General features: G+C 44.4%; 2 protein-coding genes across 2 annotated transcripts in view; one reads left to right on the top strand and one right to left on the bottom strand.

Annotated features, from left to right (window-relative positions):
• The window catches only part of LOC111965006 (DNA-directed RNA polymerase III subunit RPC7-like), a 737,315-nt gene that overhangs the window by 436,187 nt on the left and 283,937 nt on the right, over positions 1 to 17,191 (bottom strand). The gene's annotated exons all lie outside the window — the stretch shown is intronic.
• Positions 12,243 to 14,398, top strand: LOC111965018 (membrane-spanning 4-domains subfamily A member 4A). Its single transcript, XM_023988958.3, has 6 exons — positions 12,243 to 12,377; positions 12,531 to 12,641; positions 12,766 to 12,819; positions 12,933 to 13,094; positions 13,332 to 13,454; positions 13,898 to 14,398. The coding sequence occupies exons 1-6, from the start codon at positions 12,258 to 12,260 to the stop codon at positions 13,934 to 13,936; spliced, it is 609 nt and encodes a 202-aa protein (XP_023844726.1). The 5' UTR covers positions 12,243 to 12,257; the 3' UTR covers positions 13,937 to 14,398.

Genomic DNA, 17,191 nt, shown 5'->3' on the forward strand with positions numbered 1-17,191 from the left:
TACTTCTAGCTTGGAGTTGTATGCTTATGATAACATAGCTACAGTATTTCACCTTTTAATGTGTATATTATTGCTTACTAGGTGTGTCCAATTTGGTAACCACTCCCTCTTCTAATTAGGGCTAATTGGAAAAGCCTTTCAAAAGAGGACATTGTATTCTCCTTTTTTTGTACTCCCTGACGAAGGCCATGCAGCCGAAACGCATCGGTTTTTAAACAACTTTGTTTCTATTGAACATGCCATACTAATAAAGGCATTTTAATTAATTATATGAAGAGTGCCTTGGTCCTCCTTTCTTTTTGAGGAAGATTTGTTCTATTTGAAATGTTCATAAAGTTGGGAGATGTCCATTGTCACCAGGGTGTCTGAGGTTATCTGTAACACAAATGTTTGTATTAGGACTCATTATAACCAGTTTTCTGACGTTGTACTGATTAATGTGATGACTGCTGCTCGTCGAATGATTAACGGTTTATAATTACGTGATTAAATGAATCAGGTATTTATTAACTCATTAACCTGGGGCACCATGGGAAAGTTTGGTTTTATTGACTTTCTATTTCCCAAATTAACTCAAAGAATATCAGAATATCGATTTTACAACAGTCGATAATTAATCAATTTCCTCTACAGTCTCATTCTGAACGTCACATAATCTGGGAATCTGCACAAACCAAAGTCTCATCAAATAAATCCGTACCCCACCAATTGAGTTGATTATTTACTTGCTAACAAGCTAAAATGATCATATAAGATACACATACACAAACACACAGTCTAGGCTATTGATTAGAACTTAGTACGATTGTCACGCCATGGCCATAGAGAGGCTTTTATTCTCTATTTTGGTTAGGCCAGGGTGTGACTAGGGTGGGCATTCTAGTTTCTTTATTTCTATGTTTTCTATTTATTTGTGTTCTCAATCAGAGGCAGCTGTCTATCGTTGTCTCTGATTGAGAACCATACTTAGGTAGCCCTTTTTTCCACCTGTCTTTGTGGGAAGTTGACTTTTGTTTAGGGCACATAGCCTTTAGCTTCACGGTTTGTTTTTGTAGTGTTTATTGTTTTGTTCGGCGACTTTTTCCCAAATAAAAGAAAATGTACGCCCACCACGCTGCACCTTGGTCCTCTTTTTTTAACGACCGTGACAGAACTTCCCACCACCAACAACGGACCAAGCAGCGTGGTAAGGAGGAGCAGCGTGTCCAGGATTCCTGGACTTGGGAGGAGATCCTGGACGGTAAGGGACCCTGGAGGCAAGCTTGGGAGTATCGCCGTCCACGGGAGGAACTGGAGGCAGCAAGAGCAGAGCGACAGCGTTACGAAGGGACTCGGCTAGCAAGGAAGCCGGAGAGGCATCTCCAAAGAAAATGTGGGAGGGGGAACACGGGGAGTTTGGCTGAGTGAGGTTGGAGACCTGAGCCAACTCCCCGTGCTTACCGTGGCGAGCGTCGTACTGGTCAGGCACCGTTTTCTGCGGTGGAGCGCACGGTGTCTCCAGTGCGCGTGCACAGCCCGGTGCGCTACCTTCCAGCTCCCCGAATCAGCCGGGCTAGAGTGGGCATCCAGCCAGGTCGGAGGATGCCGCCTCAGCGCATCTGACCGCCAGTACGTCTCTACGGCCCGGGATGTCCTGCGTCGGCTCTGCGCACTGTGTCTCCGGTGCGTCTGCACAGCCCGGTGCGTCCTGTGCCTGTGCCCCGCATCTGCAGGCGGAAAATAACCATCCAGATAGGACGGGTTGTGCAGGCTCTACGCTCAAGACCTCCAGTGCGCCTCCACGGCCCAGTGTATCCGGTGCCTCTGCCTAGGACAGGGCCTCCTGTATGTCTCTCCAGCCTGGTGAGTCCTGTGCCTGCCCCTAGAACTAATCCTCCCGTATGTCTCCCCAGCCTGGTGAGCCCTGTGGCAGCTCAATGTACCAGACTGCCCATACGTCTCCTCCCTCCAGTGATGATCCATGGCAAGAAACCTCCAGTGATGATCCATGGCAAGAAGCCTCCAGTGATGATCCATGCCACGAAGCCTCCAGTGATGATCCATGGCAAGAAGCCTCCAGTGATGATCCATGGCACGAAGCCTCCAGTGATGATCCATGGCAAGAAGCCTCCAGTGATGATCCATGCCACGAAGCCTCAGTGATGATCCATGACAAGAAGCCTCCAGTGATGATCCATGGCAAGAAGCCTCCAGTGATGATCCATGGCACGAAGCCTGCAGTGAGGAGTCTGGAACGAAGACTCCAGTCCAGAGCCCCCAGCGACGTCCTCCAGTCCGGAGCCTCCAGCGACGGCCTCCAGTCCGGAGCCTCCAGCGACGGTTTCCAGTCCGGGGCCCACAACGAGGGTGCCCAGTCCGGGACCCGCACCGAGGGTGCCCAGTCCAGGGCCCAAAATTTAGGTAGCCTGTTTTTCATTGTGTGTTGTGGGTGATTATTTTCTGTGTGTTATCTGTTAATAAATATAATGATGAACACTTACCACGCTGCGCTTTGGTCCTCACCTCATTCCAACGACGAGCATTACATTGAGTCAATTGGGAGGTGTACCTGTGGATGTATTTCAAGGCCTACCTTCAAACTCAGTGCCTCTTTGCTTGACATCATGGGAAAATGTAAATAAATCAGCCAAGACCTCAGAAGAAAATTGTAGACCTCCACAAGTCTGGTTCATCCTTGGGAGCAATTTCCAAACGCCTGAAGGTAACACGTTCATCTGCACAAACAATAGTACGCAAGTATGAACACCATGGGACCACACAGCCGTCATACCACTCAGGAAGGAGACGCGTTCGGTCTTCTAGAGATGAACGCACTCTGATGCGAAAAGTGCGAATCAATCCCAGAACAACAGTAAAGGACCTTGTGAAGATGCTGGAGGAAACGGGTACAAAATGATCTATATCCACAGTACAATTAGTACGACATAACCTAAAAGGCCACTCAGCAAGGAAGAAGTCACCACTCCAAAACCGCCATAAAAAAGCCAGACTACGGTTTGCAACTGTACATGGGGACAAATATCGTACTTTTTGAGAAATGTCCTCTGGCCTGATGAAACTGAAATAGAACTGTTTGGCCATAATGACCATTGTTATGTTTGGAGGAAAAAGGGGGAGGCTTGCAAGCTGAAGAACATCATCCCAACCTTGAAGCACGGGGGTGGCAGCAACATGTTGTGGGGGTGCTTTGCTGCAGGAGGGACTGGTGCACTTCACAAAATAGCTGGCATCATGAGGAAGGAAAATTATGTGGATATATTGAAGCAACATCTCAAAACATCAGTCAGGAAGTTAAAGCTTGGTCGCAAATGGGTCTCGCAATGGACAATGACCCCAAGCATACTTCCAAAGTTGTGGCAAAATGGCTTAAGGACAACAAAGTGAAGGTATTGGAGTGGCCACGTCACAAAGCCCTAACCTCAAACCTATTGTGAGGGTGTTGGTGAAATGGAGAAAGGTGGAGTCAGGCGCAGGACACAGAGATGAGTATAGTCTAACAGTTTACTCAAAAAATTTGAGAATAATGTTCCAACATGGAACACAAAATCCAAAGTACAAATAACACGAACCCACATGACAAACAATAACGCACAACACAGAGATGGAAGCCAGGGGGTTAAATAAGGAACATAATTAATTAAATAGAAATCAGGTGTGTAATAATGAAGACAAAACCAAGCGAAAATGAAACATGGATCGGTGGCGACTAGAAAGCCGGTGACGTCGACCGCCGAACGCCGCCCAAACAAGGAGAGGGACCAACTTCGGCGGAAGTCGTGACACCTATATAACATTTGTGGGCAGAACTGAAAAAGCGTGTGCGAGTGTGACAGGTTAAAGGAAATACTCATAGCCTGTTATACATTAAAAAGTATTAGTAAGTTCATAGTATGTGAGGATCTTAAAACATCTAAGGTTAAGAAGATCATGCATTCAGTATTAGTTGATAGAGATTGATAACATTCATATAATTGTGTTAAAAAGTTAAAATKRGTCAAGCGTACAAAGGGTACGAATTGTGAGAGGAATGTGTAAACGTTATATTGATTACTTTATTTTGTGGTGCCTAATGGAAGGGTAAAAGTGTTAATCTGTGATCTACTAAATGCTCTTAATCTATGAGCCTGAGATCGATTGCTCTGGTCTCCACCCAAGTTCCCGGGCAAATCGCGGTCTTTCCTTATTGCACTAAAAGTTCTCATTGAGGAAACAATACCGTATCACTCTCGTGATTATTTCTCCCCTTTTTCAGGTACGTTATTGATGATAAAAAAGAGTAATTTAAATGTAATAGCTCGCTAACATGTCAAGAGTGTTTAAGGTTTCTTAGTAACATCTTGAGGAAGTTAGAGTTAAGTTTGCAGAGAGTAATATGAGCCKTGCTCGGTTGCAGCGAAGAATAGCTTCGTACTGAGAGTAGCTGCCATTTTATGTCGATTGTGAATGAACATGTGCGTTGTTAATAAGATATTTTGCAGTGTTATTTGTATAATGTTTTTTCAAACACTTTATTGCCTGTTGATAAATTGAGTTATGGTTTACTGAGTTAAAGCTTTGTGCTTGACAGTTATATTGTAATTAGTATCTGTTTCAGTGAATTACAGTGTATACTGTTGTGACTTGAATAAGCCTTGTACCCTACAAAACGATCTATTTCCTGTAGATCTGTTGTTCTGTAAAATGTGTTACTTTTGTAAAATGAATTGCACTAAAAGTTCTCATTGAGGAAACAATACCGTATCACTCTCGTGATTATTTCTCCCCTTTTTCAGGGGCGTAACACGAGCAAGGAGGCCTACAAACCTGACTCATTCACACCAGCTCTGTCAGGAGGAATAGGCCAAAATTCACCCATAATATTGTGGGAAGCTTGTGGAAGGCTACCCGAAACGTTTGACCCAAGTTAAACAATTTAAAGGCAGTGCTACCAAATACTAATTGAGTGTATGTAAACTTCTGACCCACTGGGAATGTGATGACAGAAATAAAAGCTGAAATAATTAATATTCTGACATTTCACATTCTTAAAATAAAGTGGTGATCCTAACTGACCTAAGACAGGGAAGTTTTACTCGGATTCAATGTCAGGAATTGTGAAAAACTGAGTTTAAATGTATTTGGCAAGGTGTATGTAAACTTCTGACTTCAACTGTATTGGAAAAACTCTTAAAGTTACAATGTTGTCGTTATAATGTTGTCCTTTAACTTTTGATAACATAACAAAAATGACATACATTTTCTTATTCCATCTATCGTCATTACCACCATTGTGGCTGACGAACACTATTGTCCCAAAGACCATATTGTATGTTAATGTTCTGAGGCCGGTTCTCCATAGTGAGAGGACTAAGGAATTTTGTCTGCTGCCTTAGATTTACAATGGGCGTGAGGTGTCATAAAACCTCGCCATCTCCATACCTCTCGATCTCTTCCCCACTGGTGGGTGTGAGAGATCTCTCTGTAGGATTGTGGTCCACGGTAACCTGACCCGAGCAGACCAGTCATGACACCAGTTATGAAATTGACTAAATACTTACATGTACTGCCATGCAGTTAAATACTATCACACGTATAACACATAAACAAAACAATTTATTTGACTTTCATTCATCTTTCTGTCTCACAAAAACAGCAACTTATCCTCATAATATGGAAGCATTGAATTTCAATATACTGGACACTTAATTTCAACATATTTTTGTGACTCAATTCCCATCATTAAAAACAAACAAAACCACATTTTTACGACTCCATCTGACACCAGCATGGCGTGGGCAAGGGTGTCATTTATGGGTTCCGCTGACCCAGCAACTGCAGGACCTGGGGACCCGGGGGGTCCAGGCAAGACAGGCAGACCCTACCCCACAAAAAACACAAGAGACGACATCTTGATTTTTGTACACTTCATTTTGGCCCATTCTACCCCTCACCTTCCCATGCATGCAAATGGTCACCAGTTTGTTGTTGTAATACAGTTTGTGTTCTCAGTCAACTTGCTTGGTAAAATAAACATAAACTGCTGAAAGATGTCGTAAAGGACAACATAGGTAAACCAACAAGGACGATGAGGAAATATATGTCCTTGGAGTGAAGAGAAGTGGACCCACCAGAAAAGTCTCCAAGGTAGGATACCCAAAAGAAACCACAAAGGTCTGAAACAAAGAAAGTGAAATAGCTAATTATACATCATCGCAGTTTTATGGCCCATAGCCTTTCCACTGAATTCACAAACAGGTAGGCGCTACTACTTTGTAGCTCAGCCCCCTCAATGTAGCTGAAATATGATTGGGCTCAACTGAACATTTTGGTGTCAACAACCCTGTTTTTATTGTTGCATTAGAGTCTTCGCTAGTTGCAATGTGTTTGCAGGAGCATATTTTGGCAGACTTTTGAAAATGGCCATCAAATGATTGGGGAGAATGTAGACCCAGGATGCAACAAGGGGTCTGGGGGGCCCTGGAGGTCCACTGAGGCCAAACTGTTCCTCACCACGTCTGAGGGGCACTGAAGGTCCACTGGGGCCCGGCTGGCCATCGCCACTTCTGGAGGGACTGGAGCAATGTGCAAAAGGACTATTGTTAAGTTACACTAATAGGCTATCAAGAATGATCTGAAAGATTAATATCAAAGGTGAATATTGAATAACAAGGCAAAACCATAAGTTACAGGACATTACTGCCATTAATAAGGCATTATTCTACACATAATCAGAGAGGGAGAGAGACACCCGTTACAGAACCACCCACCAAACCAGGACCAAGCAGCGTGAGTTCGAGCAGTGGCCTACCAAACAGGAATGGACATGGGAGGACGTGTTGAACGGCAAGGGTTGCTACACATGGGAGGAGATCCTGGCTGGAAGGGATCGCCTCCCATGGGAACAGCTGGAGGCAGTGAGGAGAGCAGAGGCAACCGGGGAAAGGAACCGGAGATATGAAGGTATGCGGCTAGCACGGAAGCCCGTGAAGAAACCCCAAACATTTCTTGGGGGGGAGGCTAAGAGGTAGTGGGCCGAGGGCAGGTAGGAGACCTGCGCCCACTTCCCAGGCTAACCGTGGAGAGCGGGAGTACGGGCAGACACCGTGTTACGCAGTAGAGCGCACGGTGTCTCCTGTACGTGTTCATAGCCCGGTGCGGGTTATTCCACCTCCCCGCACTGGTAGGGCTAGATTGGGCATTGAGCCAGGTGTCATGAAGCCGGCTCAACGCGTCTGGTCTCCAGTGCGTCTCCTTGGGCCGGCATACATGGCACCAGCCTTACGCATGGTGTCCCCGGTTCGCCTACATAGCCCGGTGCGGGTTATTCCACCTCCCCACACTGGTCGGGCGACGGGGAGCATTCAACCAGGTAAGGTTGGGCAGGCTCAATGCTCAAGGGAGCCAGTACGCCTGCACGGTCCGGTATTTCCGGCGCCACCTCCCCGCCCCAACCCAGTACCACCAGTGCCTACACACGCACCAGGTTTCAAGTGCGTTTCCAGAGCCCTGTTCTTCCTCCACGCACTCTCCTATGGTGCGTGTCCCAGCCCAGTGCTTCCAGTTCCGGCACCACGCACTAAGCCACCTGTGCGTCTCCAGAGCCCTGTACACACTGTTCCTTTCCCCGTACTCGTCCTGATGTGCGTGCCCTCAGCCCGGTGCCACCAGTGCCGGTACCACGCACCAGGACCATAGTACGCCTTGAGAGTTCAGTGTGCCTGTCCCTGCTTCCCGCACTAGCCTGAAGGTGCGTGTCTTTAGCCCGGTGCCTCCAGTTCCGGCACCACGCACCAGGCCTACAGTGCGCCTCATCCGGCCAGAGCCATCCGTCTGCCCAGTGCCATCTGAGCCATCCGTTGCCCAGTGCCATCTGACATCCGTCTGCCCAGTGCCATCTGAGCCATCCGTCTGCCAGTGCCATCTGAGCCATCCGTCTGCCCAGTGCCATCTGAGCCATCCGTCTACCCAGCACCATCTGAGCCATCCGTCTACCCGCGCCATCTGAGCCATCCGTCTGCCCCGAGCCATTAGAGCCGCCCGTCTGTCCCGAGCCGTCAGAGCCGTTCGTCAGTCAGGAGCCGCTAGAGCCATTCGTCAGTCAGGATCTGCCAGAGCGCCAACCAGACAGGATCTGCCAGGGCCGCCAACCAGACAGGATCTGCCAGAGCCGCCAACCAGACAGGATCTGCCAGCCGCCCGCCAACCAGACAGCACTCTGCCAGAGCCGCCAACCAGACAGGATCTGCCAGAGCCGCCAACCAGACAGGATCTGCCAGAGCCACCACGGATCTGCCAGAGCGCCAACCAGACAGGATTGCCGAGCGGCAGTCAGCCAGGATCTGCCAGAGCCGCCAGCGAGCCATGAGCAGCCAGAGCCGTCAGCGAGCCATGAGCAGAACAGAGCCATCAGCGAGCCATGAGCAGCCAGAGCCGTCACGAGCCATGAGCAGCCAGAGCCGCCAGCCAGCAATGGCGTCCAGAGCCGTCAGCCAGCCATGAGCGTCAGAGCCTCAGCCAGCCATGAGCGTCCAGAGCCGTCAGCCAGCCATGAGCGTCCAGAGCCGTCAGCCAGCCATGAGCGTCCAGAGCCGTCAGCCAGCCATGAGCGTCCAGAGCCGTCAGCCAGCCATGAGCGTCCAGAGCCGCCAGCCAGCCATGAGCGTCCAGAGCCGCCAGCTAGCCATGAGCAGCCAGAGCTGCCATTAATCCGAACTGCCCTTCAGTCCGGATTTGCCCCTCTATCCTGAGCTACCTCTCTATCCTGAGTACTCTCTATCCTGAGCTACCTCTCTGTCCTGAGCTACCTCTCTGTCCTGAGCTACCTCATTCCGGTGCTGCCCCTTAACTTGTTAGGGCTGCAAGCCCGACACCGGTACACTTATGAACATCCAGCTCAAGTGCAGGGCGCGAAATTCAAAATCTATTTTTTTTTTTTATATTAACTTTCACACATTAACAAGTCCAATACAGCATTTGAAAGACAAACTCCAGCCAACATGTCCGATTTTTTAAATGTATTACAGCAAAAACACCATGTATATTTATGTTAGCTCACCACCAAATCAAAAGAGGACAGACATTTTCACAGCACCGGTAGCATGCAGGTAGCATGCACAAAGCCAACCTAACTAACCTAGAACTAACCTAAATAAACCTAGAAAAAACTACCTCAGATGACAGTCCTATAACATGTTAACACAATAATCTATGTTTTGTTCGAAAAAATGTGCATATTTGAGCTATAAATCAGTTTTACATTACTGCTACCATCATAGCTACAGTCAGAAATCGCACGGGAGTAGCCAGAGTAAATACAGACACCAACGTCAACTACCTAATTACTCATCATAAAACATTTCAGAAAAATATATGGTGGATAGCTAATGAAAGACAAAGATCTTGTGAATACAGCCAATATTTCCGATTTTTGAAGTGTTTTACAGCGAAAACACAATATATCGTTTATTTAGCTTACTACAATAGTTAACACACAGCAGCATCTATTCAAGACAAACGGTAGCGATAGCACAGTTCGACAGATATATGAAATCGCATCCCAAATTGGGTCTTATCTTTGTTGATCTTCCATCAGAATGTTGTACAAGGGGTCCTTTCTTCAGAACCGTCTTTGTTTGGATCCAGAACGAACTATTTCCTCTTGAATTAGCAAGCACACTGGCCGTGCGGCGCTAACCTCTCCTTCTTGAACAAATCCTCCAAAGCATCACGTCTAAAGTCCCGAATAAATTTCAAATAATATATTAAACTATATTGAAAAAAACATACTTTAGGATGATATTGTGACATGTATCAAATAAAATCGAAGCCGGAGATCATATTCACCTATAACGACGGTTTTCCAGGAGGCGACTCCAGGTCAACTTCGCGCCTTCCAAAAAAAAATAATGGCGCATCCCTCACTCCAAGAGGTTGTATTCAATCCCAGAACGAGATAATCAAGTCATTTCTGCTCTCACTTCGCATGACACCCAGGGGAAGGTGTATGACGTGTTTCTACAGTCCTAAGTGACATGCCCTTTTAATAGACAAGCTCTTGAAGAGAGACATCGCTTTTGGAAATCTCACTTCCGGATAGGAAATGGGCTGTAAAAATAGTTATGTTTCACTTAGAGAAATAATTCAAACGGTTTTAGAAACTAGAGAGTGTTTTCTATCCAATAGTAATAATAATATGCATATTGTACGAGCAAGAATTGAGTACGAGGCCGTTTGAAAATGGGCACCTCTTTCCAGTTATTCAATACGCCCCCTGCAGCCACGCGACTTGGTCATGCGTAGCTTAACCTCTTTCTAAATATGTTGGAGAAAAAAATTGCTTAATGTAATGAAGAGTACATGTGTAATAAAACAAATCACTTTTAAATTATATTCTAATTAAACATGAGAACATGGGAATACCCATGTCGACTGTTTTATTGGTGTGACATGCGACACCTAACTGTGATTGCGCCCAGGTGCATCTCGTTATTGGTGGGTGAGGTTTTCCCTATAAATTTCCAGTGTTTCTCAGTGGCCAGAAGATTCCCATTAAATGTAAAGGTTGGCCTGCCTTAAGAGGACAAGAGAAGTGAAGGTGACTTACACCAAACTTCCAGTAACGGCAGCTTGGTAGTTGAATTGTAAGTATGGCAAAAGTATGACCTTCAGCCAGGATCAGCTCTCCTTCTCCCTGGGCACGCCTCCCTAAACGTATGACCTTTGTATATATTGCTGTTTCTAATTTAAAGTGAAAGCTAATAAGTATATATTGGTGATAGGATCATAGTATGAGTGTTATCGCTGAAGATTGTGTGAGATTATTGCAGATCTGCTGTCGATTTGAAATCTATCTCAGGCAGATACAACAAATTGCATTAGGCTGTATCAAGGGCTTTGTGCTTCATTGGCCAGTCAATTCAGGTGTGATAGTGCCAGGCTGGATAAAAATGCTTTCTTACTGTTCACTTTAAAACAAATTAGGAAACATGGTATTACTTTGTACTTCCATAATAACTGCTATGTAAGTGCTATGTAAGTGCTATGTAATTACAGTCTAGCGGTATTGGTTATTAGATAACAGCATAACTCCAGCCAACATGTTTCAGAACAATGTTGATACTGCATTTATTATTGTGTATTAGGTATTTATGTTTTAGGGCAGCTTGATGTAGTGTGACTACATGTAGTGTGATGTAGTGTGACCACTTTCATTATTACTTAAAGTAGGCATCCATCTCACAACTGCTAAATGATTATGGATTGATAAGTGATTTGTAGTGAACCACATAGCTTTAAGCAATAGATTTCTGAATACATTTAATTGATGATTCAAATATTGGACCTCATTCCTGTAAATCAATCATTAATCTGCAAAAACCTTCCTCAATCATGAATAGTTATTGTCAGAAGAATCCATATTCCTCCTACCCCTGGGCGAGATCATGCAACATCATAAAGTTCACTTCCACTGCTATGCTGATGATAGTCCAGATGGCCATGTGATTAATTGTTCAGCAGTCTTACTGCCAAGTTGTCCGGGTGGCCATGTGATTAATTGTTCAGCAGTCTATGACTTGGGTGACTGGAGTCTTTGACAATTCTCCTCTGACACTACTTAGGATGTCATTTTGAACATAGACATAGTCTACAACAATTGCCAGTAGAAACCATCAGTTAGAATTTCCTGTCCTGCACTGAGGAAATCTAACAGTTAAGGGGGAGGAGTGTGTGGGCTGTCTCTTATACACATCTAGATGTGTATAAGAGACAGCCTATACCCGGTCTGATTCTCTCTCCACCTCCCCTCTCTCCTCCCCCCTCTCCTTCCCTGCAGTACTCATCCATCCCTTATTCCCCTATAGCCGGTCTGATTCTCTCTCCACCTCCCCTCTCTCCTCCCCCCTCTCCTTCCCTGCAGTACTCATCCATCCCTTATTCCCCTATAGCCGGTCTGATTCTCTCTCCACCTCCCCTCTCTCCTCCCCCCTCTCCTTCCCTGCAGTACTCACCCATCCCTTATTCCCCTATACCTGGCCTCTGTCTCTTATACACATCTAGATGTGTATAAGAGACAGCAGACATAGTCTACAATCAATTGCCAGTAGAAACCATCAGTTAGAATTTCCTGTCCTGCACTGAGGAAATTTAATAGTTAAGAACTTTTGCATGTGAACAGCAATCTGCACAATATGCTCTTCCCAAATAACATTTCAATGTATTTGATCAATTGGATTGTTTTGCAGTAGGTTCAACAGTCTATTGCTAGACTGTTTACTCAAATGTTCTTTTCAGATGAAGAGGCCGTGCCCGGTGCAGAGGGTCCTCTTGTCGCAGTGACTTTTCAGAAAACTCCTCACAAAAAACAGAAGTACCTGGAGTCTGAACCCAAAGCATTGGGGGTAAAACATCCTGAGCAAATAAATAAAGTGTTGTCTGTGTAGTCTGGCAATCCATTTAAATGTCACTATAATGTATTATGATTTGTGAAATGTTATTTAATGTTATTTAATATGTAGTTCATTTTACTTCACCCCTCTCTCCTCCCCCCTCAGGTGACTCAGATTGCCCTCAGTGTGTTCTATATCAGTTCTGTCATTGTCATTCTCACCAACAGCATAAGCATGGTGGTTGAAGATTTAACACAAATCATTGGATCAGTGTTTGTGAGTGCCCACCATACATGTTCCCCATCTACTCACTTGATTGATGTTAAAAGACAAGCAATTTAAAGAGCTGTTGAGTCTGAGTCTGAGGTTGACATGTCTCTTACTGTTGTTCTTTCTACAGGTGATCATAGCTGGTAGTTTGGCCATAGCTGCACAGAATCTCCATCTTCCCACTGTAAGTTATGCAATTTGTAGGCGTAGATGTTCTTTGACAAAACAAGTGAGATATACTGTATCAGTGGCATTTCTTCTGCTCTCAGCTGCTCTCTTCTCCCCCCTCTGTCTCAGCTGAAGGCCTGTCTGGGGATGCAGGTAGTGGCCTGTGTAGCATCAGTGATCAACTTGATCGTCTCTGTGTCAGACATGGCTGGACACGAATATGGTTATGGCTGCTGGAAATACGTTGAAATCAACAGCACTGATCACAATGATTCTTGCTATTCAATCACTGTGAGTATGTACAGACAATATGTCAGTATGTGTTGGAAATACTTCAATTGACATTGAAAAAGGGGATGTTCAAACAGGGATGATCATATTGGATGATAAAGTGGGCTGAGATTAAGAATATCCTATCAAATGTCACATGCAAATATTACAAATTAAATGTGTAAAGAGGAAAATATGTCATACAATAGGAATAAACACATGAAACAAAGTACACATTGCTCCAATTCTTGTCAACAGGCTTCTACTGAACATTACCTTGCTGAGTTGGTCCTGATAAATACTGCTCTCATCGCTATCTCTGTCACGCTCGCTGCCTACTGCTGCAAGGTGGTCAATTGCTGCTCTCCAGGACAACGAATGGTGAGTCAGTGTAGGAATGGAACCTCTAAAATCAGAAACGGACTGGCCATAGGTCAGTTCTGGCAAATACCAGACAGATCCATTGGCCAGTGGGACAGTCTAAATTGGGGTTTAATCACAGAATTATCATGATTTGGCTCGTGATGGGAACGACAAGGGGGAAAAAATGGTCCAGTGAGTTGTAAATGACTAGGCCAATTTCTGGTCCCATGCAGTCCTTGCCTTCCTACAACAGACATCACCTTGAAATGCAAAGTTTGGTTGGAGGCCTACCAATACTATGTCTGTGGTGTGTCTAGAATGGGGTAGTGGCCTGTTCTCATCGTTCAAATATTGCATTTGACCAGATACTGAACAGAACATCTGAATTATAATCAGTGATTGAATGTTGTTATAACATGATGGTTATAAACTCTTAATTGAGTGTGAGTTCTCTCTTCTAGCCGGTGATCACAGTCCAAGTCCCTCCTGCTCAGCAATGAGGAGAGATACAGTTTGAGGACCAATCAAGACAAGAGATCCAACCCTCTCACTAACCAGCAAAAACATGTCTTATACTTCCATCAACTAAAATATTGTAGGCCTATATATCTATACATACACTCAGTGCATAAAATATTGCGCATGGCATCTACTACCATACCCCGTTCAAAGGCACTTAAATCTTTTGTTTTGCCCATTCACCCTCTTAATGGTACACATACACAATCCACATCTCAATTGTCTCAAGGCTTAAAAATGATTCTTGAACCTGTCTCCTCCCCTTCATCTACACTGACTGAAGGGGATTTAACAAGTGACATCAATAAGGGATCATAACTTTCCCCTGGACTGACCTGATCAGATCATGTCATGGAACGAACAGCTGTTCATAAGGTTTTGTGGACTCAGTATAAGTCACCTGATGGATTTATTTTTGTAATTAAAAACTTTGATACGATGTACCCTTATGTGAGTTACATTTTATTAGGGGTCCTAGCAGGTGCAGGAACCATATTGTTTTGTTAGTGTTCTTATTATATTTCCTGGGTCTTCCTTCTTTTGGTCAATATCTCCACAACCAATTGGTAAAAAGTTGTAAAAAATAACAACAGCAAAAAACAATAAATGGCAGGTTGGTAGAACCCTTATATATGATCTATGGAGGGTTTGTAAATGGCTTACAATTCACCAATAAAGTATATCCATAGGTTTACAACCGGCTAGGTCGACTGTGTGGGTTAGAGCATGGTGTTTTCAACACCAGGGGGTTGCAGTTGATTCCCACATGGGCCACATATTGAATGTATGTATCACTGACAATTGTAATATAAGTCATTTTAGATATACGTTTTTACCAATGACCATATCATTTTCATATGGTATCACAATGTAAAGAACACAATTCAATATCATTCCCATTATTTCAATGTGCATGTACAGTGAAAAAGTAGGAGTGGCTGGAACATGAAAGTTATTCTATTGTTTCTATTCATTGAGCAACTAGCTCTCACAGACTCACATCAGAATTGGACGTTCGTCCATATTTCTCAAACATCAAATTTCGAAGTTGTTGAAAATGTCAAATTTCAAAGTGTTTAAGGTTAAGTTTAGGAATTAACTCTCAAATATTTAGGTTAGGCATTAACTCCGAAATGGTTAAGGTAAGGTGTAAGGTTTGGGATAGGCTTAAAACTAAGTAAAACGTTAAATCGCTGGATTTGAACATGCAACCTATGGAATTAGAGGTAGATTCTTATGCCCATAGACCATCCCCATGCAAAACCGAAACCTACTTGAATGTAACAGTGCTCACTGTTGCCGCTAATGGCCGGTTTCCATGTCATCTCCCGATGTCCTCAGACATAGAAGGACGTCGAATACTGACTTGTATCACGGGTGACCTGACTGCAGTGAGAGCACAACATGAACCATGGGCCCACATTCATGAAGCTACTCAGAGTAGGACCAATGATCTAGGATCAGTTTAACCTTTAAGATCATAATGAATATCAGATTACCTCAAATCAAATTGTATTAATCACATACACATATTTAGCAGACGTTATTGTGGGTGTAGCGAAATGCTTATGTTCTTAGCTCCAACATTGCAATAGTATCTAACAATTCACGACAATACACAACTCTAAAAGTAAAAGAATAGAATGAATACATAAATAAATATTAGGACGAGCAATGTCAGAGTGGCATTGACTAAAATACAGTAGAATAGAATACACTATATACATATGAGATGAGTAAAGCAGTATGTAAACATGATCAAAGTGACTAGTGTTCCATTATTAAATTGGCCTGTGTTGCCATGTCTATGTATACAGGGCAGCAGCCTCTAAGGTAGAGGGTTGAGTAACCGGGGGGTAACCGGGTGGTAGCCAGCTAGTGATGGCTATTTAACAGTCTGATGGTCATGAGATAGCAGCACCTGTGATGCACCTGTACTGACCTCGCCTTCTGGATGATAGCGGTGTGAACAGGCCGTGGCTCGGGTGGTTGATGTCCTTGATGATCTTTATGGCCTTCCTGTGACATCGGTTACTGTAGGTGTCCTGGAGGGCAGGCAGTGTGCCCCCGGAGATGCGTTGGGCAGACCGCAACACCCTCTGGAGAGCCCTACGGTTGCGGGCGGTGCAGTGGACAGGGGGGAACTGATCCTAGATCAGCACTCTCACCTTGAGACACTTTATGAATACGGGCCCAGAGATCCAATTTGTATTACATGACACTCCTTTGTGGCTAACGCGGCACTAAAAATCTATTTGTAGATGGTAGATTTGGAGAAATGGTTAATGGATAACGATAGTGTTATGAGGAAGGGATAGAGGTATGAGGTACAGGGGCAAGGGTGGAGCATAAAGTCTTATACAAAGCCTAAAGAGCTGAATGAAATCCTAGAGCTGAATAAACAGAAACAATAATGTGACTGTGATTGCACGATTGAGGGCTCGATTAATTCAGATTCATGCTAGCCGACACCCGTATAGCTGGTGTTTTGACGGTGTCGGAGGAGAAAGCGTTTTAGACCTGTCAAATCCACAAGCAGCTCCAGGTGTGGTGACACTGATGGTTTCTCAGAACTGATGGCTTCTACAGTTGTGGCGAGAGTACAGCATTTTAGCTAAGCCTAACCCTTTTCCAAACCTTAACCTAATTATCCTAACCTGATACTTCAATTCTCCTAAACTGATATTTTAAAACTGATAACCTGCTACGTTAATTCTCCTAACCTGCTACTTTAATTCTCCTAACTGCTACTATAGAGCCAGTGACTTTTGTGCTTCACACCAGAGTAACATAGTCCCCGCACAATGATCTTCTCTTAAACTTTGCTCTGCTTGTGTGTCTACAGCTGTAGAGTAAATGACAGGACCCTTATTTAATGTCTCCTCTCAGATAAATAATGTGTTTGTGGATAATCATGGAGTTGAGGAAAATGAATTTAGGCCATCAGTTGACTGTAGTTTTTCAGTCCTCTGTTCTTCATGAGCATGTTCTACAGGGCAACAACAACCTGACTCTGACTCCTATCAACCTGCCTCATTAGATGGATAATCTAAAGACAGACTGTGTCACAAATGGCAACCTACCCTAAATACAACATTACTTGGCACCCTTTTCCCTATATAGTGCACTACTTAAGGTATAATTTTGAACATAGACATAGTCTACAACAATTGCCAGTAGAAACCATCAGTTAGAATTTCCTGTCCTGCACTGAGGAAATCTAACAGTTAAGGGGG

The sequence above is a fragment of the Salvelinus sp. IW2-2015 genome, linkage group LG6.1, assembly GCF_002910315.2.
Source record: "Salvelinus sp. IW2-2015 linkage group LG6.1, ASM291031v2, whole genome shotgun sequence".
Classification (NCBI taxonomy): domain Eukaryota; kingdom Metazoa; phylum Chordata; class Actinopteri; order Salmoniformes; family Salmonidae; genus Salvelinus; species Salvelinus sp. IW2-2015.